General features: G+C 53.0%; 4 protein-coding genes across 9 annotated transcripts; 2 read left to right on the forward strand and 2 right to left on the reverse strand.

Moving 5' to 3' along the window:
* Positions 1–676: 676 nt before the first annotated feature.
* Bola2b (bolA family member 2B) lies at positions 677–2,025 on the reverse strand. Of its 2 annotated transcripts, XM_020159162.2 has the most exons (4): positions 1,888–2,025; positions 1,287–1,351; positions 1,101–1,198; positions 677–818 (listed from the first exon to the last, which is right to left on the reverse strand). In XM_020159162.2, the coding sequence occupies exons 2-4, from the start codon at positions 1,347–1,349 to the stop codon at positions 719–721; spliced, it is 261 nt and encodes an 86-aa protein (XP_020014751.1). In that variant the 5' UTR covers positions 1,350–1,351; positions 1,888–2,025; the 3' UTR covers positions 677–718. The 2 variants fall into 2 exon arrangements, with proteins under 2 accessions (XP_020014751.1, XP_020014745.1); XM_020159156.2 differs by lacking the exon at positions 1,888–2,025 and having other exon boundaries at positions 1,287–1,536.
* On the forward strand, positions 1,645–11,751 carry Slx1a (SLX1 homolog A, structure-specific endonuclease subunit). 4 transcript variants are annotated; one of them, XR_012443194.1, is made up of 8 exons: positions 1,645–2,024; positions 3,134–3,185; positions 3,298–3,636; positions 4,074–4,201; positions 4,364–4,451; positions 10,183–10,271; positions 11,305–11,494; positions 11,632–11,751. XR_012443194.1 is itself a non-coding variant. In XM_020159096.2 (7 exons), exons 1-6 carry the CDS (start codon positions 1,837–1,839, stop codon positions 10,237–10,239), a joined length of 852 nt encoding a protein of 283 aa, XP_020014685.1. In that variant the 5' UTR covers positions 1,645–1,836; the 3' UTR covers positions 10,240–10,271; positions 11,305–11,607. The 4 variants fall into 4 exon arrangements, 2 of the variants coding, with proteins under 2 accessions (XP_020014685.1, XP_020014700.1); XR_012443195.1 differs by having other exon boundaries at positions 1,648–2,024; positions 3,463–3,636; XM_020159096.2 differs by lacking the exon at positions 11,632–11,751 and having other exon boundaries at positions 11,305–11,607.
* On the reverse strand, positions 10,845–12,165 carry LOC109683347 (bolA-like protein 2). 2 transcript variants are annotated; one of them, XM_074059587.1, is made up of 4 exons: positions 12,026–12,165; positions 11,453–11,517; positions 11,268–11,365; positions 10,845–10,990 (listed from the first exon to the last, which is right to left on the reverse strand). In XM_074059587.1, the coding sequence occupies exons 2-4, from the start codon at positions 11,513–11,515 to the stop codon at positions 10,870–10,872; spliced, it is 282 nt and encodes a 93-aa protein (XP_073915688.1). In that variant the 5' UTR covers positions 11,516–11,517; positions 12,026–12,165; the 3' UTR covers positions 10,845–10,869. The 2 variants fall into 2 exon arrangements, with proteins under 2 accessions (XP_073915688.1, XP_073915687.1); XM_074059586.1 differs by lacking the exon at positions 12,026–12,165 and adding an exon at positions 11,607–11,741.
* Positions 12,163–18,951, forward strand: LOC109683337 (sulfotransferase 1A1-like). The gene is made up of 8 exons (XM_020159135.2): positions 12,163–14,415; positions 16,627–16,778; positions 16,884–17,011; positions 17,092–17,187; positions 17,663–17,789; positions 17,886–17,980; positions 18,376–18,556; positions 18,666–18,951. The coding sequence occupies exons 2-8, from the start codon at positions 16,631–16,633 to the stop codon at positions 18,776–18,778; spliced, it is 888 nt and encodes a 295-aa protein (XP_020014724.1). The 5' UTR covers positions 12,163–14,415; positions 16,627–16,630; the 3' UTR covers positions 18,779–18,951.
* Positions 18,952–19,091: the final 140 nt, after the last annotated feature.

Raw genomic sequence — 19,091 nt, forward strand, 5'->3', positions numbered from 1 at the left:
GTGATCCATGGGGTCTCTCCAAAAAAAAAAAAAAAAAAAGCCAGAACGTGTCAGCATTCCAAGTGTGGAGGAGCCCCTGGCCTGGGAAGGACAGGGGGAATCTGCAGGGGGACTCTGTATTGTGCCTCTGATAGCAAGTAAGGGTGGGATGGGGGAGAGTTTTGTCCAGCTGGTCAGTGGTTGAAATCCTTATAACATTCTCATCTCTGCATTTTATTTATTTATTTATTTTTTTTACAGTACTGGGGTTTGAACTCAGAGTCTACACTAGAGTCACGCCAGCAACCCTTTTTTTGTGGTGGGTTTTTTCACGATAAGGTCTCACAAACTATTTGCCTGAGTTATTTTCAAACTGCCTGGATCTTCCCCATCTCTGCTCCTAAATAGCTAGGATTACAGTCATAAGCCACCTGCTGGGTTCATTTCTGCATCTTGAAGGCTAGCATAGAGCAGGAACCACCTGCTCTCTGAGGGTTGGGTGATTAGTGGCAGGACAGACCCCTAGAGTTCTATACAGAAGGCCTGCAAAGAAGGCCCTAGAAAGGACTTTTAAAGACCTAGGGGCCCAGATTGGGATAGCAATTTGCCCATGGTAAAACACAGGCAGAAGCTAAAGCCTAGACTCAATCTCAGGGCAGTCTCAGCACCCCTCCCCAACACAACACAGACACAGAAGTGACTTGGTTTATAATTTAATGGCTGCGCAGATCGGGGTCCCTCATTTCCGACGCTCCCGGGTCCACTGCTCTGGGGTCAGGGTTTTCTGCTCAAAGGCATGGATGTGTGGGAGCTCTTCTGCCAGACACTCATTCACCAGCCTGGTGGGTGGGGAAGAGACGCGATTGGGAAATGACAGGCCTAGGTTTGGAGGTCGACCCCAAAGTTAGAATGACCAAGGAGATGGGAGGTGTCCCCCAAGTCTTGGTCTCCACAATGTGGAATACGAGAAGACGGGAAATCGAAATGCTCCCAGCAGGGACCACAAAGGTGTGATCTTTGGGGTCATGGGCCACTCTGCAGGGCTGATAGCCTTGGGGAGTTGGCCAGGGCTGTGCTCCTGAGCCTGGGGCCAGGCTGGGCGAGGTGTCCCAGGGACTCACCGGTGTCTCTGAAGCAGTGGTTTCCCTTCAAACTTAGCTGACACCACCAGGACTCGGAAACTGGTCGCGCAACGGTTGAGAGTCGTGTCCTCCACCTCCTACCGGACAGAAGAATTGGGACGATGCGGGACCCCTCATCAGGAGCCCTTTTCCCTTCGTCCCGAGGGTCCCGGCAGCTCAACTCACCACGTGCTCCGCCTCCAGATCCCGCTGCAGCTTCTGGCGGAGGTAGTCGGCGCTGAGTTCCATAGCTGCAACCCAGGGAGGGCGGCAGCTCAGACTAGAGGTCCCCACCTGGGTCCCGCCACTCTGCCTTCCGCCCTTACTGAAGCCACTTCCGCTACGGTACCCACTTCCGCCCTTACTAGGGCGTAGGAAAACGCGGCACTTCCGCTCTCTTGCGAGCTATGCGTTCCAACAGTCAAAGATTGCGGCGCCTACCACGAGTTAGCCAATCAGAATTGGCCTGATGACAGCCTCTGCCTGGGCGGGCGCTAATTGGTTGGCGCTGGGAGCCCGCACTGTAGCCGGGGTCTCTGGGACGAGTGTAGGCACCTCCCTCCAGCCAGGAGAGGGTGCACGAACCTGCATTTACTGGGGCCTCCTGGGTGCCTCGCGGTCGCCCCCAAGCGCTTTTTCTAAAATAAGCATCTTGCAGCCATAACTACCCAGCCCCGCGGAGTTCGAGGTCACAGAAATCAACCCCAAGCTTCAGCCTCTGACCCACTAAGCCCCGATGGGCCCCGCGAGGGGCACGGCGAAGCCCAGGCGCTTCTTCGGTGTCTACCTGCTCTACTGCCAGAACCCTCGGCATCGGGGCCGCGTCTACGTGGGGTTCACGGTCAATCCTGCTCGTCGAGTCCGGCAACACAACGGCGGTCGCAAAAAAGGCGGGGCCTGGCGGACCAGCGGAAGAGGACCCTGGTAAGCATGGAGGAAAGCTTGAGGGAGGAGGCGGGCCCCGGGGATCAGAAGTACGGATGAAAGGTGCGGGACGAGGCTTTTGTCAGTGTGCCTGTCTAGCCATAGGGCGGGGCCTGTCACTGGGGCAGGGAGGCAGAGCTCTGCAGATCTCGGGACTGGGCGATGTTTAAGAGGGTTTTGATGATCAAAGACTGGGGTTGGGCGCTGCAGCATTGCTCAAATGGTAGAGTGATTGCCTGTCGTGTTCAAGGTCCTGGGCTTAATCCCCAGAGTGGGATTAAGTTATTACGGTACTATTCACAGTAGTCAAACTATGGAATCAGCCTAGATGCCCATAAGCAGATGAATAGATGAAGATAATACACATGGAGTTTTATTCTACCAGAAAGAAGGTTGAAATTATGGCCTTTTCAGGAAAATACATGGAACTGGAGATCATCATGTTAAGCGGGAAAAAAAAGCCCGGTTCAGAAAGAGAAATATTACGTGTTTTCTCTTATATGTGGAGAATCTGGATTAGGGAAGGAAGGAAGAGGCAAGGCATTGTGGGACATATCTGTAATCTCAGCACTCGGGAGGCTATGGCAGAAGGATCGTGAGTTCAGTATCAGTCTGAGCTATGAGAACCTGCAAGAAGAAGAAGAAAGCAGAAGAAGAAGGAGAAGAAGAAGGAGGAGGAGGAGGAGGAGAAAGTGGGGGTGGAAAGAGGAAGGGGACAAATGGGAGGAGGTAGGGGGATAATAAAGGGTAATAGGGGTGGATATGATCAAACTATATACAAGTGTGAAAATGGCATACGGAACCACAATTAATATACACTATTTTAAAGAGACAAGACTAAGGTTGGACAACAGTCTGTGAGCAAGCCTAGATGAGATTAGAGCCTAGACGGGAGAGGAACTGAGGGCAATTAAGTACCTGAGAAGGAAGCGGGGCCTGAGGTCTACAAGTGGGAGCGGTCACAACTGCACGAAGTGGGTGGGATCTCATGGCTAGTCTTTCAGGCCTGTTGGGGACTGAGGTGGAACCAAGGCTATGGGATTCGGCTTCTGGTGGGATGGGGGGGTGCTATGGGGGCTCACAGGCCCCGCCCTCTTTCTCCTCTCCAGGGAGATGGTGCTTATCGTGCATGGCTTCCCATCTGCTGTGGCTGCCCTTCGGGTAAGAAAGGTGACAGGGTGGAGGAGGGGCAGGCGGGACTGGGGCTCGAGGCCTGGCCTGGGTGGCCGCCTGTTCCAGACCACCCTGACGAAGCGGTGCTCCCCGCGCGCAGTTCGAATGGGCCTGGCAGCACCCGCAAGCATCGCGCCGCCTGGCTCACGTGGGGCCGCGCCTGCGCAGCGAGGCCGCCTTCGCCTTCCACCTGCGCGTGCTGGCGCACATGCTGCGCGCGCCGCCCTGGGCGCGCCTCCCGCTCACACTGCGCTGGCTGCGCCAGGACTTCCGCCAGGATCTGTGTCCCCCGCCACCGCCCCACGTGCCGCTGGCCTTCGGGCCGCTGCCGCCCCGGACCTGCGCTCTAAAGTGCCGCACTGGACCTGTGGCTGACAGCGACTCAGGACCCGACCTGGGTGCTGGGGACAGCTGCACCCTATGCGCACGCGCGCTCCAGGTGAGCTCTAAGTAGGAGCAGGTCTATGCCTAAGATGCACTGACAAACTGCCTACTCAGCTTCCACTTGAAAATGGTGACAATAGAACCTTCGGCCGTTGCTGGACTCTAGAGTACCTGTTCAGGGCCTTTGACTAGCTCTTCAGAGCTGGCTGGCCTCCATCTGCAATCACAGCTCTACCTTGTGCACTCCCTTTTCTTCTTCCCCTTTACACTTACTCATATACTCATATACTAGGTATTATTTGTAATCAGCCTCCACTCTTCCCATCAAACTCCAGAGAGCAGCCTTGTTCACTTCTGTGGAACAGGGTCCAGTACAGAGCAGGTGGTCAGTAAATACAGAATAAATTAACAGATGATGGGCTGGCTCCTGCTGAGTTCTCAGTAAATGGAAGTTTCTCCCCATCTTCCTTTCCTGCCCACCACCTCTGACAGGATGAAGAGGGACCCCTGTGTTGCCCCCACCCTGACTGTCCCCTAAGGGCCCACATGACTTGCCTGGCAGAGGAGTTCCTTCGGGAAGAACCAGGGCAGCTTCTGCCCCTAGAGGGCCAGTGCCCTAGGTGAGTCCAGTCCCTCTCCCCCAGCCTGGAGTAGCTCTGGGGAGAAGTGCCCAGTGGTCCAGTGCGGGCCAGCTGAGTCCTCATCCAGGCACCCAGGCCTAGGCTGGAGAGTGCTGGAGATGCCTGACTCTGCCATCTCCTGCCACCTGCACCTCTTGGTAGCTGTAAGAACACACTGCTTTGGGGAGACCTGATCTGGCTATGCAGCATGGGCCCTGAGGAAGAAGAGGAAGACTCAGAATTAGAAGAGGTGAGTGGACTAGGGAGTGGCTCAAACAGAAAGAATGCCTGCCTAGCAAGTGAGAGGCATTGAGTTCAAACCCCAATGCCACCAAATAACCCAAAAAACCAAACCAAACCAAAAAAAAAAACCTTATTTTAAAGGGCTGGTGGAGTGGCTCAGTTTGGCTCCAGCCTGTCTGCTTCCTTCTTTCCCTAAGCTTCCTTTCACCAACTTCTTGTTCTCACAGGACCACTGGACAGACATGCTGGAGATCTGATCCTCAGTGTCCCAACCCTGCCACCTACTTCCTTTTTGTCTCTCTCCCCTGTGGTCTGGGCAGTTTTTACTTGACTAGAATAAAAAGTCTGACTTTTGGGTACTTTCTGGTGTTTTTGTGGAGACCTGGTTGAGGGGAGTAAAAGTAGGAGAAAGGGCTGCTCGCCCAGCCATGTGACTCACCTCTCCCTTGCCTGAAGATCCCTCCACCTCAGTTTCTCCAGTTTTCCTCTGCTTAGAAAATTCTTTAGAGGCTTATGAGAATCACACCCATGAATCAGAGCCTCTGCACCTTCAGTGGCCAGCGTGACTTCAGCTCTTAATCCAAACATTAAATCAAAGGCTATGGAGGAGGAGGGGTGCCCTCCCTCCACTGACCCCATGCCTCTTCCTGTTTGTCTGCAGAGCCCTCAGGAAGAAAAGCACCTTCTGAGAGCTGCTGAGGTGGCACAGGTGCTTGAGGCAGAGGCTCCTTTCCAGGCTTTTAGTCTCTAGTGTCTTTGTTCTTTCCCATGTGCAGCTGCCTCAAAAAGAGTCTTCTCAGCTTTGCCCCCGCCCTGTGTCCCTTCACTTTTTTCACTCCCATCACTCTGGACTGCCTTGACGTCAGAGCAGGCAGTTCTCAGAAAGCCTGTGACTGCCAGGGTCTGAACCCTTGGTATCCTCAAGACAGACCTGGAGCCAGCAGGAAGGTGATTGGCCTTGGCAAAGGCTGTCTGTTGACTTACAGGCTCTGCAGGGTACAATTTTGGTGATCAGGATAGGAGCCAGATTATAACTCAAAAAAAAAAACCAAAAAAACTCATCCTTGGGCCCTCTCCATACTCTCAGACCTTTTGTTTTTTACAAGCTAAACCCATATTGTGTGTTTTCTGACTGGTTTAAACTTGGTTCCAACTGGGGTGCTACAGATAGTAACACAGAGGTCCCCTGTCCCATCCCCACCCTTTCCTGCCAGAGGACAGACAGTCTCAGTTGGTATGGCTGGGGAGAAACAAGAGTTTTCTCTACCCCAAAACCCCACCCTACCCTTTTCTTCCATGAAAACAGCCAGTCCCCACACTGGCTCTCCCTCCCTCCCACTTGGGCCCTACACAACCTTCAGCTCAGAGAATGGCTCTGGACTCCCTGCACAGTGCACCCCTGCTAAGCCAGTGCTCCTCTAGGAGACCACAGGCCAGATCAGATCCCCATCAGTCAGATTTCAAATTCCAGAGTGTGTGTAGTGTGGGGGTGGGTGGAGGGACTGGGCCAGGCCACCATGCCTGCCTAGCTCCTGACTCGGACATCCTTCAAGTGTCACTTGCTCTAAGTCCTCTTGATTGCTTGCTGGGGCCTCTACCCTCTCTGCTCCTTCCTTAAGGATCCCCAGTTTGTGTAAGACATCTCTGACATCTCCAGCCTGGCCTGGGTCTGTGCCCTCCTCTTCAGCTGACCATGAGAGGTTTTTGTTTTGCTTTGTTTTTATTTATTTACTTATTTATTTATTTTGTGGTACTGAGGTTTGAACTCCTGGCCTCACACTACCACTTGAGCCACTGCACCAGATCTGACCACAAGAGTTTTGCTAATTCACACAAGATTCTGCCCCCCAAACCAGCTCAGTGCCTCAACTGGCTGTGTTTGTACTGGAGCCAAGAAGAGCTTGTGAGGTCCAGAACTGGCTAGCCTGGGATGTTTCCTTATGGGAAGAGCCTGAGGAGCTCAAAAAGGGGAACGGTGGGAACAGGACCCTTTTGCTGTAGGATGGGAGACAATAAGAAACAGTAAAGAAATAACTGGCTGACATACAGTGAAAATGACTAGGTCCTGAAGTACTTTCTCAAGTACACATTGAAATCTTCTGGAGAGCTGCCAACACCACTCCAAAATGCTTCAGCTGGATGGGCTGTGGCACTGTCTGGGGTCATGGGAAACTCTATACCTGAGCCAAGGTGCAGCCCAGCTGAAGTCCTGCACTGGAGTTAGCCTTCCCTTTGAATTCCAGCTCTGGCACCAGCTGGCTTTGTGAGCTCAGCCATGTCACACAACCTCCCAAAGCCTCAGGGTCCTACACCCAAAGCAAGAATTCAAATGGTGCTGTTGTGATTGTGTTAAGCAAAGTAGGCAGCCAGGTGCTGATGGCTCACGCCTGTAATCCTAGCTACTCAGGAGGCAGAGATCAGGATTGTGGTTCAAGCCAGCCCAGGCAAATGGTTCACGAGGACATGTCTCAAAAATACCCATCCCAAAAAAAGGGCTAGTGGAGTGGCTCAATGTGTAGGCCCTGAGTTCAAACCCCAGTACTGAAGAAAAAAAAAAAAAAAAAAAAGAACAGGCCAGGCTGGGAGCATGGAGCCAGTCTAGGACACTTCCTGACCGCTTACTGCTGGTGTACATGAAGGGTACCCCAGTGACCACCCAATGGTCAGATACTTTGCAAAGAGTACAAGGCTACTGCAGAACTTCCAGACCTTGCCTGATGACCTGCTCATCATGTACCCCAAGTCTGGTAGGCAAGCAGGCCCAATCCCCCTTTCAGGCTGCTGTCCCCACCTTGGTGAGCAGGGCCAGACCCTCAGCCCTGCTCACCCCAGTTTTTCTTCTTCTCCAGGCACCACTTGGGTGAGCGAGATACTACATGACCTACAAGAGTGGAAGCCTAGAGAAGTGTCACGGGCCCCCATTTGTATGTGGTACCCTTGAGTTCAGAAACCCAGGCATTCCCTCAGATGTGTGGGGGAGCCTAAGGAAAATGGCATGGTGTGATGTAGGACTGGGCCTCAGTTTACCAGACCTTCCCTTCCCACTCTTAGGTGCTGAGTCCTTGGAAAATACACCAGCCACACGGCTCCTCAAGACACTTGCCCCAGCTCTGCTCCCCCAACTTCTGATGGGTCAAAAGATCAAGGCAAGAGGCAGGGCAGGCTCCTGTTTTGCTCCATGTGTCAACATGGTCCTGTTTTGATGGGAAGGTCTCAAGCCTCGTGTCATTTCAGTGGGGAAGGCCACCTGCCTGTCACTCTAGCCAGGTTTAGGTGGCCAGGAAAGTTACTTTTTAGTGCAGAACTGAGAGGAGGCCAGGTGCTCACAGGACACAGAGGAAGGGACTGGTGGAACCCTAGCTTCCAGTCTGGGTATAGTGGCCAAAGGAAGGAAGATTAGTAAGAAAGAGGGTTTCAAGAACCACCCAGGACTTTGGCATCTGTATTGGTTAACTTTTTTTTTGTCACTGCAACCACATGTGACATGAACAACTTAAGGAAGAAAGGTTTATTTTGGTTCAGTGTCAGAGGTTGCATCCTATAATCAGGGGCTCCCTTGTTTCTGGGCCGTGGTGAGGCGAAATACCATGGTGGAAGGGCTTGGTAGGTCATAGTTGATCACCTAATGGCAGCCAGGAGGAAGTAAGGACCAGATTTACCCTTCAAAGTCATGCCCACAGTGACCTACTTTCTCTATTGAGGCCCTACCTCCTAGTTTCCACCACCTTCCAATAACGCCACCAAAATACGATTCTATCAATGGATTAAGCCAATAATTAGGTAAGAGCCTTCATGAGCCAATCAATAGCACCACAAGCTGGGGGCCAAGCCTTCAATAAATGTGCCTTTTAGGGGAACACTCCATATCCAAACAAAATAGCATCAAAGTAGGGTTCAAATACCAGCTCAGTTACCACCATACCTTGAGAGTACAATAAATTAGCCTCCTGTTGGCTTCTTCCTCTGCCACGCCCAGTAAAGATTCCTTCACTGGGTGCTCTGAGGGTTGTGGAAAAGCAGGGCGGGGAGCCAGGACTGGTGTGGGGTGCTCTGCGTGGTGATGGCACCAGGGCTGGGGGTTGTCTGCCCCTGCAGGTCATCTGTGTTACCTGCAATGCATTATATGTGGCCGTCTCCTACTGTAACTTCTAGCAAATGGCCAAGGTGCATCCCGATCCAGGTACCCGGGACAGTTTCCTGGAGAAGTTCATAGATGGGAAAGGTGGCAGATCTGAGCCACCTTTGGTGTCATCAGGAGCCACTGCAGAGGAATGTTGCCACATTCTGATCATGATCTCAAGAATAAAATAGAGCCGGGCACGAGGGGCTCACGCCTGTAATCCTAGCTACTCAGGAGACAGAAATCAGGAGGATGGCGGTTCCAACCTAGCACAGGCAAATAGTTTGAGAGACCCTATCTCAAAAAACCCATCACAAAAAAGGGCTGTTGGAGTGGTTCAAGGTGAAGGCCTTGAGTTCAAACCCCAGTACCGCAAAAATAAATAAATAAATAGAATAGAATAGAATAGGATGTGTCTAGTGCAGTCTCCGCTGGGAACCAAGGGATAACCTGAGCTATAAGAATAAATACCACTGGGACCAGATTGGGGCTCTCTCCCAGCACAACCTCCAGTCCCCACATGTCCTGATTGGGGAGGGGAAGGAGGTATGGAGAAGTGAGGCCCAGGACACCTGGTGAGAGGGAGGAATATTTACTTGATAAATATTCCTTTGTTGTCTCTCCCACAAGGAGAGCAGTGGCAGACGAGAGTCTGCAGCCAAGTTCACTTTTTCTTGGGCTCTTTACAAGCCACCATGTACCTCTGGGAAAATATTAGAAGCAACCCAATAGTCCAGCCTTGGTTTTCAGATGAGGAAACTGAGGCACAGCACAGGAGACAGACTTGTGGAAGAGCAGATCCTGAGTCTTGGCTTAAGTGCCTCCCCTGCACAGTGCAGCTGCCTCCACCTGACTCTGGCCTCTGCGAAGAGGACCTGGCAGAAACAAGACTGTCAGGCCCTGACAGAGAAAGCCTGGGAGATTTTACTGCCCAATTAGTAATTAGTAATTGACACAGGTCTGTTCAAGCAGGTGGTCTTGCCACCCAGGGCTTGGTTCATACCAGGGAAGCCTCACAAAACACCCCATCCCCAGCCCATCCTCTACAGTGTGTCACAGAAAACTATTTGGGTACAAGACTGCATGAGTCAGATGTATGAACTCCCCTGCTCACTTCTCCCCTAAAACAGGAAGGCCACCATCACAACTTGGAGAATCCTGGGGTGGATCCCATCACAGGTGTGAGATTGGCCTCTGTCTCTCCTGCATGATGAATCCTTCTGGGGTCCTTGTGGGGCAACTCAGTAATTTCCTTCTGCTTCATGAGAACAGAAACATTCAGGAAGTAATCCTGGGAATGCAGAAGGCCTCACCATGACCTCCATGGCTCCCAGCTGGACCAGCCCATGCTCTCTGTGGAGCCCAAAAGGGGGATGGGAGGGTGTGATTCAGGGATTGCGATACTGTCCTTGGAAAGGGGGAGACCAGGTGTGGTTGCTACCATCTGTAGTCCCAGTGACTAGGAAGGCTGAGGCAGGAATTCAAGAGCTGGGGACTAATCTGGAAAACATATTTCAAAACAAAAGCAACTGGGGAAAACAGTGGGTGGGAGGGCTAAAACTTCATTTCTCTCTCCAAGAGCCCTGGTCCCAACTGAGTAACGTGATGTCCCTCCCAGGTCTCGGGGATCTCTGTGCATGGCCTCAACAGCATACAATTCCATGATTTAGACTGACATTTGAACCACCCACCCTGTCTTGTGCTCAGGTCAGTCTTACTTTCCTGCTCTAATCCTATGCCTGTGTCCTGCTCACATCCACCTTCACTGAGAATCCATGGTCCTCCCAGGGGCAGCATTGGTCACACCAAGTCCAGTGCTATGGAGCTTTGGGATCCACTGGGCCTTTTCCAAAAAAGAGCCAAAAAGTGTCAGCATCCCAAGTGTGGAAGAGCCCATGATGGACACCCTTTCCCTGAGGCCTGGGAAGGAGGGGGGAATCTGTAGAGGGATTCAGTATTGTGCCTCTGATAGGTGAGGGTGGGAATGGGGAGAGGTTTGTTCAGATGCTCAGGCGCTGAAATCCTGACCACATTCTCATCTCTGCATCTTGAAGGCTGGTAGAGAGCAGGAAATTCCTGCTCTCTGGGGGTGGGGTGATTAACAACAGTACAGATTCCTAGGCTTCTACAGAGGGCTGCAAGGAAGGCCCTAGAAAGGACTTGAGAACCTAGGAGCCTGGATCAGGAGAGCAATTTGTCCACGTTGTAAAGACAGGGACGAGCCAAAGCCTAGACTCAATCTCAGGGCAGTCTCAGCGCCCCTCCCTCACACAACACAGACACAGAAGCGACTTGGTTTATACTTTTATGGCTGTGCAGGGGTTCCTCGTTTGGGACGCTCCCGGGTCCACTGCTCTGGGGTCAGGGTTTTCTGCTCAAAGGCATGGATGTGTGGGAGCTCTTCTGCCAGACACTCATTCACCAGCCTGGGGGGAAGAGATGGGATTGGGAAATGACAGGCCCAGGCTTGGGGGTCGTCCCCCAAGTTAGAGTGACCAAGGAGATGGGAGGTGTCCCCCAAGTCTTGGTCTCCACAATGTGGAATACGAGAAGACGGGAAATCAAAATGCTCCCAGCCGGAACCACAAAGGTGTGGTCTTTGGGGTCATGGGCCACTCTGCAGGGCTGATAGCCTTGGGGAGTTGGCCAGGGCTGTGCTCCTGAGCCTGGGGCCAGGCTGGGCGAGGTGTCCCAGGGACTCACCGGTGTCTCTGAAGCAGTGGTTTTCCCTCGAACTTAGCCGACACCACCAGGACTCGGAAACTGGTCGCGCAACGGTTGGGAGTCGTGTCCTCCACCTCCTACCGGACAGAAGAATTGGGACGATGCGGGACCCCTCATCAGGAGCCCTTTTCCCTTCGTCCCGAGGGTCCCGGCAGCTCACTCACCACGTGCTCCGCCTCCAGATCCCGCTGCAGCTTCTGGCGGAGGTAGTCGGCGCTGAGTTCCATAGCTGCAACCCAGCAAGGGCGGCAGCTCAGACGAGAGGTCCCCACCTGGGTCCCACCACTTCCGCCCTTACTAGGGCTGTGACATCCGTACTCGTGCAAACCGTGTTTTTCAACAGTCTAGGGTTGCCGCCCCTGCCACCAGTTATCCAATCAGAGTCGGCCTCAGGACGGACTTGCGAGGACGTATGCTGATTGGTTGGCGTTCGCAACACTCAACGCGGTCCAGGTCACGTGGCAAGTGCGGACACCTTCCTCCATCCCGGAGAGGGTGCACGAAGCCGCATTGCGGGAGGGGGGGGGGGGCCAGGGTGCCTCGCGATCATCCCCAAGAGGTTTTTTCCGAAACAAGCATCTGATAGTTCTTAACTACCCGGCCCTCCCCGGGGTCTGAATTCACAGAAATCAGCCCCCAGCTTCTTCCCCCGACTCACATGCCCCCATCCCAACCCCCACCCCGCATGGGCCTCTCCGGGGGGCGTGGTGAGGCTCAGGCGACTTTTCGGTGTCTACCTGGTCTACTGTCAGTACCGTCGGCATCCGGGCCGCGTCTGCGTGGGGTTCACGGTCAACACTGCTCGTGGAGTCCGGCAGCACAAAGGCGGTCGCAAAGAAGGCAGGACCTGGCGGACCCGCGGGAGAGGACCCTGGCGTTCAGGCGTGCGTCTCTGTCTCAGAGGAAGGCTGGGAGAAGAGGCGGGCCCGGCGAATCAGAGGTCCCAGAACAGGGGCGATGCGAGGCCTGTGGGCAAGACTAGCAACAGGGCAGGTCCCATCACAGCGGCCGAGCATAGCTTGGAAGGGGAAGGGCATCGGTGGGAGGGGGGAGGTAGCTGAATAAAGGGAAAAGATGGGGGTGAACATGGTCAAAGTATATTATAAAGAAGTATGAAAATGTTAAAATGAAACCCATTATTTTGTACAATTAGTATACACTAAAAGAAAAAGAAAAAAAATATGCTAAATTAAGAAGAAAACATGACTGGGCTGGGTGACGGGCTTGTTGAATAAACCTAGGGCTGGATTAGAGCCCATTAGGGTGAGGAACAGCCAGTGTAGTACCTGCGACTGGAAGTGGGGCCTGAGGACTAGAGGTGGGAGGGGCCACACCCGTGTGAAGGGTTAGGTTTCAATGGCTAGCTTTTCCAGGCTGGTGTGAGGACTGAACTCTCTACTGGAGACTGAATGCAGCCATGGCTAATGGAATTCTTAGTGCCTGTTCAGTGCCCTTGACCTTCGCCTTTGACTAGATCTTCAGAATTGGCAACATGCCTCTTCCTTAGGCAGTCTTCCCTGGCCTCCATCTGTAATCACAGCTCTACCTTGTGCACTCCCTTTTCTTCTTCCCCTTTACACTTACTCATATACTCATATACTAGGTATTATTTGTAATCAGCCTCCACTCTTCCCATCAAACTCCAGAGAGCAGCCTTGTTCACTTCTGTGGAACAGGGTCCAGTACAGAGCAGGTGGTCAGTAAATACAGAATAAATTAACAGATGATGGGCTGGCTCCTGCTGAGTTCTCAGTAAATGGAAGTTTCTCCCCATCTTCCTTTCCTGCCCACCACCTCTGACAGGATGAAGAGGGACCCCTGTGTTGCCCCCACCCTGACTGTCCCCTAAGGGCCCACATGACTTGCCTGGCAGAAGAGTTCCTTCGGGAAGAACCAGGGCAGCTTCTGCCCCTAGAGGGCCAGTGCCCTAGGTGAGTCCAGTCCCTCTCCTCCAGCCTGGAGTAGCTCTGGGGAGAAGTGCCCAGTGGTCCAGTGCGGGCCAGCTGAGTCCTCATCCAGGCACCCAGGCCTAGGCTGGAGAGTGCTGGAGATGCCTGACTCTGCCATCTCCTACGACCTGCCTTCATGCCAGCACCAGACACTTCCACAGAGGCCTTGAGGAAGCTAAGTGCCCATCACAACTGTTCCATGTCAAAACACAACTCTGGCTCCTGAAATCACTGTCCTACCCAATACTGTTTGACAATGGCTTGGGATGAAGTTTTTGTGAGCATATACCTTAGTGAACTCTAGATGACCCTGCAGCCATTTCCACACAGGCCAGAAGAAGAGCACTTCACCTGGCTTCCCAGCAGAAGGCCTGTGATTGGTGCAAGCATAGACCTTCACTTGCATGAGGATCTATGACTGGTGCAAGCATGATACCTTATTTTCATTAGACTGTGCTATGTGTAGTGCAAAAACAATCCTTCTTACAAAGTACTGCTGTGAATTGTGCAGACATCCTCGCTGGACCTCCTTTCTGGGTATATATGGAAGCTTTTCAGCTGACTTTGTGAGCCAGAGACATCCTCCTGTGCTGCCACCTGGTGTTGTAACATTAGATCCAGTAAATGCCTTCCCTTGAGCGGTCTTTCTTGCCTATTTTGATCATCACTAGAGCAGACTGAGCAGGTAACATGAAGGAGAAGAGAGGAAGGTGGGAGCTGTGGCTGAATGGTGGCACTGGTAGTAGAGGCAGCAGCAGGTGCTGTACTGGTGGTGACAGCAATGACAGGGCAGTTGGTGAGTTCCAGAGAGCATCTGGGGCAAAAGCATCAGAGGCTGCAGAGACCACAAGGCACGAGAGGTGAGAAAGACGGAGACATGAAGCTGAAGAAAGAAGGCTGTGAAGAGCCAGAGAAAAGAAACTGCAGGCTCTGCTCACTGGAAGAGTTAAGCACAGACACGCCTTCAGGGTCAAGGGTCTCGGACATGCCAGGCCTGGGGGCTATGACACTAGCAGCTATCAAGGGCTGAGAATCCTGACACCTTATGCCCAAGAGCCATAACACTTGGTGAACGGTTGCTATCTGCCTCTGACTTCTGCCACTGACAACTGCTGTTGGAAGCTGAGGATGAGAACAGCTGACAAGTGTCAAGCTGGTGGTGGTTAAAGCCCAAAGCAGTAAGTCTCCAACCTGAGTGCCAAGAGCTGGAATTCTCTGGCTGGTTTGTTTTTCCCTGGTGGTACTGGGGTTTCATGTTAAAGCCTTCTTCTTTCTGGGCAAAAGCTCTACCACTTGAGCCATGCTTCCAGTTCTTATTCTCTGGCTTTGAAAACCTGGAGCAGTAAGCCCCTGGCTTTCAAGGTTTGGAACTGTAAGGTAGATCTGCCAGTCCAGCACATAGGCCTTGGGCACTAAAGGGTCTGGGATAGCCAAGCCAGAAGAGCTTGTCCTCACCTACCCACAATTCCTATCAGATAGAGCAAACAGACCCCAGTCATCGCGTTACTACTTGGTACACACCCATTATCGATCAGTAACAAACCTTCTGTGGTCTAGTGGAGATGGGGCTGAAGGGAATAGAAGGAGAAAGAAGGGCTGTTGGCCCAATCATGTGACCCGCCTCTCCCCTGCAGAAATACCCTCTGCCTCACTCTCCCCAGCTTTTCTCTGCTTACAAAATCCTTTAGAAGCTCTTCAGAATCACACCCATGACTCAAGAGTCTCTGCACCGCCGGTGCCTAGCCTGACTTCAGATCTTAACCCAAACAGTAAATCAAAGGCCATGGAGGAGGAGGGGTGCCCTCCCTCCACCAGCCCCGGGCCTCTCCAGCCTCAGCCTCTTTATGTCTGTCTGCAGAGCCCCCACCCCCACCCCGTGAGCCCAAGGAAAGAAAAGCACCTTCTGAGGGCTACTGAGGTAGCACAGGTGCACGAGTCAGGGCTTCCTCCAGGTCTTTCCTGTTTGGAGCTGCTTCGAAAAGAGCCTTCACTGCTCTGTCCCCTGCCCCACTGTGTCCTTTCACCTTGTCCGCTCCAAACACTCTGAGCAGGCAGTTCTCAGAAAGCCTGTGACTGCCAGGGTCTAAACCTTTGATGTCCTCAAGACTGGCCTGGAGCCAGCAGGTGAGTGGCCCTGGCCCCATCTCTCCTCTTACTCCCCTCCCTTGACAGGGTAGTTAGAGAAGGCTGTCTGTTGACTTACAGGCTCTGCAGGATACAGTTTAGGTGATCAGGACAGGAGCCAGATTATAGCTCAAAAAACAAAACAACTCACTCCTGGGCTCTCTGTATATTTTCAGTCCTTTTGTTTTCTACAAGCTAAACCTGCATCTTGTGTTTTCAAACTCTTTTGAGCTTGGTTCTATGGACAGTAACATAAAGGTACCCCATCTCAACCCCACCCTTTCCTTCTGGGAGAACAGCCAGTCCCACACTGGCTCCACCTCCCTCCCACTTGAGACCTAGGAAACCTTCAGCTCAGAGACTGCCTCTGCACTCCCTGCACAGTGCACCCCTGATAAGCCAGTGCTCCCTCACTGGACACCAGGAGACCAGAAGGCCAGATCTTCAGAGGTCAGATAAGTGCCAAAGTGGGGGTACCTGGGCTAGACACCCCTTGTTCTGCCTAGCTCCTAGCCCACACATCCTTCAAATGTTGCTTGCTTCTGGTGCTTTGTTGGACTCCTCTCTGATCCCTTGCCAGTACCTCTACCATCCCTGCTCTTTCTCCATGGATCCCTATTCTTAATAGGAAACTCCAGCTTGGCCTGGTTCTGTGCCCCCCTCTCTGGCTGACCATCAAAGTATTGCTTAATTGCATACGAGACTCTGCTCCCCATGCCCCCCACCCCACAACAAGCTCAGTGGCTTAGCTGGCTGTGTTTGTCCTGGAACCAAGATGGAGTTTGCTGGCCAAGTGGGATTTTAGGCCTGGCTGGCCTTGGATGTTTCTGCAGGTTAATAGAGGCACAGGGAGCTCAAGACGGGGAACAGTGGGGATGGGAGACCCTTAGGTGTAGGCTGGCAGCTGCTGCAAAAAAACAGTAAGAGAAAGCTGTACTCAGAAGGGTTTTCTCAAATGCCCACTGGAATCTTCTAGAGAATAGCCAAAACCCTGTGTGGCCTCGTCCTCCCCAAAATGCTTAAATTGGATGGGCTGTGGCATGGATTGGGGTCACAGAAAACTCTGCAGGTAAGCCTAGGTGTGGCCTGGCTGAAGTTCTCCAGCACAGTTAGCCTTGTCTTTGAATCCCAGCTCCACCACTTGCTGGCTTGTGAGCTCAGCCAAGTCACTCAGCCTGTTGAAGCCTAAGGGTCCTAAGCCCAAAGCAAGACTTCAGCAAATAGTGCTGTGATGTTAAGTGGGCCAGGGTCTGTCCTTGACACAGGAACATGGAGCTGATCCAGGAAATCTCCCGCCCACCGCTGGTGTACATGAATGGCGTCCCCCTCATCAAGTACTTTGCAGAAGCGATTGCGCCACTGCAGAACTTCCAGGCCTTGCCCGATGACGTGCTCATCAGCACGTACCCCAAGTCTGGTAGGCAAGCAGCCCCATTCCCTCCTCATTGAGCTGCTGTCCCCACCTTGGTGAGCAGGGCCAGACCTTCAGGCCCTGCTCATCCCAGTTTCCCTCCCTCTCCAGGCACCACTTGGGTGAGTGAGATACTCGACATGATTTATCATGATGATGACCTAGAGAAGTGTCAGCGGGCTCCCATCTATGTCCGGGTGCCCTTCCTCGAGTTTCAATGCCCAGGACTTCCCTCAGGTGTGTGGAGGGGTTCTGGGGTCAGGAGAAGTACAGAGAGGTAGGACTGGGACTCAACTCACATTTCTTTGCCCACTCTTAGGTCTTGAGACTGAAAGACACACCAGCCCCACGGCTTCTCAAGACACACTTGCCCCTGGCCCTGCTCCCCCAGAGCCTGCTGGATCAGAAGGTCAAGGTAAAAGGCGGGAAAGGACCCTGAGCCATGCTAGCGTGGTCTTGTTCTGCTGGGAAGGTCTCCTTGAGCCATGTGTTATTTCAACAAAGAAGCCCGTCACTCCTGCCATGTTTAGATGGCCAGGAGAGGAGTCCAGCTACTCATAGCACATGGAATGGAATTGGTGGGATCCTGGCCTGCCTTGTCCCAATCTGGGTGTGGTGGCACTGAAGGGATCAGATTAGAATAAAATATGGCTCAAGGGACCAATCAGGACTTTGGCATCAAAGCAGTGTTCAAATCCTAGCACAGCCACCCCTATACCTTGAGGTCTCAGCAAGTCAGCCTCTAGCCTGTTTCCTTCTTTGCACACCATGAAAAAATACTCTCACTGGGCACTGTGAAGGGTGACAGGAAGGCAGGGCGGGGAGCCAGGACTGGTGTGGAGTGCGCTGCGTGCTGATGGCACTGGGGCTGGGGTTGTCTGCCCCTGCAGGTCGTCTACGTTGCCCGCAATGCAAAGGATGTGACCGTCTCCTATTACAACTTCCACCAAATGGCCAAGGTGCACCCTGACCCCGGCACCTGGAACAGCTTCCTGGAGGAGTTTATGGATGGGAAAGGTGGGCTTGACTCTGCAGGAAGGAGGGGGTTGGAGTTGAGTGGCAGCAGCTAAAACTAATCCCAGCCCTGTGTGGGTGCCTTGTCCCGTTCTCCAGTGTCCTATGGATCGTGGTACCAACACGTGCAGGAGTGGTGGGAGCTGAGCCACACACACCCTATTCTCTACCTCTTTTATGAAGACATGAAGGAGGTGAGACCATCTGCACTACTTCCCTCACTACGGCAGCTGGGGAGCAGGAAGCCCACAGGAATGGGCCCAAACCCTTAGTCTGAGTCCAGGACTCCCCCTTCTGGCCATCCTGTGTTGTGCTCCAGCTGTTACCATCAGCACAGGCTCAGCAGAGGACACTGCACAGCCCTCATTGCCCAGTGCATGCATCAGTCACATGTGTCATCATCCATCAGCAATTTGCTGCCCTCTCTCAGAAGGACTCCACAGGGCTCAGGCCGGGGAGTCATTAGCTTGTGACAGGGAAAGAGGCCCAGAGTTGAGGAGCTGGGCCTGAGAATGCCTTAGTGGAAGTCACCAGCTCCTTGAGACCTGAGAGAGGCCCCAGTGCATAATCCAAACCTCTATTGCTACAGAACCCCAAAAGGGAGATTCGAAAGATATTGCAGTTCGTGGGGCGCTCTGTGCCTGAGGAGACCGTGGATCTCATCGCCCAGCACACATCCTTCAAGGAGATGAAGAAGAACCCATTGGCTAACTATAGCACTGTGCTCTCTGACTTCATGGACCATACGATTTCTCCTTTCATGAGGAAAGGTAGGTATTTGGGGAGAGTAGGATGGTAGCAGCTGCCAAGCCCCACCCTGAGCCACTTTTGGGGCCTCCTCTGTGGCTGGGACGCCAACCTCCCTGTGTCCCTCTCCAGGCATCGCAGGGGACTGGAAATCCACCTTCACTGTGGCCCAGAACGAGCGCTTTGACACCCACTATGCTGACAAGATGGCAGGCTGTGACCTCCCCTTCCGCTGGCAGATCTGAGGGTGTCAGCAGGAGCCACTGCAGAGGAGTGTTGACACATCCTGACCATGACCTCAAGAATAAACTAGGACTGGAAGTGTTGCTCAAGTGGTAGTGTGCTTGCTTTGCAAGCACAAAGCCCTGAGCTCAAACCCTAGTCCCACAAAAATAAATAAATAAATAAAATACAATAGGATGTGTCCAATGCAGTCTCTGTTGGGAGCCAAGGGATGATCTGAGCTATAAGAATATACCACTGGGGCCAGATGGGGCTCTCTCCAGTACAGCCTCCAGTCCCCACACATCCTGATTGGGGAGGGGAAAGAGGTATGGA

Source organism: Castor canadensis, chromosome 17 (assembly GCF_047511655.1).
Source record: "Castor canadensis chromosome 17, mCasCan1.hap1v2, whole genome shotgun sequence".
Lineage (NCBI taxonomy): Eukaryota > Metazoa > Chordata > Mammalia > Rodentia > Castoridae > Castor > Castor canadensis.

What these genes read in the sequence shown, in the direction of transcription:
- Slx1a (XM_020159096.2), top strand. Translation starts at nt 1,837, where the DNA reads ATGGGCCCCGCGAGGGGCACGGCGAAGCCCAGGCGCTTCTTCGGTGTC. An exon ending in ACCAGCGGAAGAGGACCCTG is followed by an intron (nt 2,025 to 3,133) that starts GTAAGCATGGAG and finishes TCTCCTCTCCAG; the next exon opens with GGAGATGGTGCTTATCGTGC. An exon ending in CTGCTGTGGCTGCCCTTCGG is followed by an intron (nt 3,186 to 3,297) that starts GTAAGAAAGGTG and finishes CCCCGCGCGCAG; the next exon opens with TTCGAATGGGCCTGGCAGCA.
- LOC109683347 (XM_074059587.1), bottom strand. Translation starts at nt 11,515, where the DNA reads ATGGAACTCAGCGCCGACTACCTCCGCCAGAAGCTGCAGCGGGATCTG. An exon ending in ATCTGGAGGCGGAGCACGTG is followed by an intron (nt 11,366 to 11,452) that starts GTGAGTGAGCTG and finishes TCTGTCCGGTAG; the next exon opens with GAGGTGGAGGACACGACTCC. An exon ending in CCACTGCTTCAGAGACACCG is followed by an intron (nt 10,991 to 11,267) that starts GTGAGTCCCTGG and finishes TCTTCCCCCCAG; the next exon opens with GCTGGTGAATGAGTGTCTGG.
- Bola2b (XM_020159162.2), bottom strand. Translation starts at nt 1,349, where the DNA reads ATGGAACTCAGCGCCGACTACCTCCGCCAGAAGCTGCAGCGGGATCTG. An exon ending in ATCTGGAGGCGGAGCACGTG is followed by an intron (nt 1,199 to 1,286) that starts GTGAGTTGAGCT and finishes TCTGTCCGGTAG; the next exon opens with GAGGTGGAGGACACGACTCT. An exon ending in CCACTGCTTCAGAGACACCG is followed by an intron (nt 819 to 1,100) that starts GTGAGTCCCTGG and finishes CCCACCCACCAG; the next exon opens with GCTGGTGAATGAGTGTCTGG.
- LOC109683337 (XM_020159135.2), top strand. Translation starts at nt 16,631, where the DNA reads ATGGAGCTGATCCAGGAAATCTCCCGCCCACCGCTGGTGTACATGAAT. An exon ending in GCCCAGGACTTCCCTCAGGT is followed by an intron (nt 17,012 to 17,091) that starts GTGTGGAGGGGT and finishes GCCCACTCTTAG; the next exon opens with GTCTTGAGACTGAAAGACAC. An exon ending in TTCTCCTTTCATGAGGAAAG is followed by an intron (nt 18,557 to 18,665) that starts GTAGGTATTTGG and finishes GTCCCTCTCCAG; the next exon opens with GCATCGCAGGGGACTGGAAA.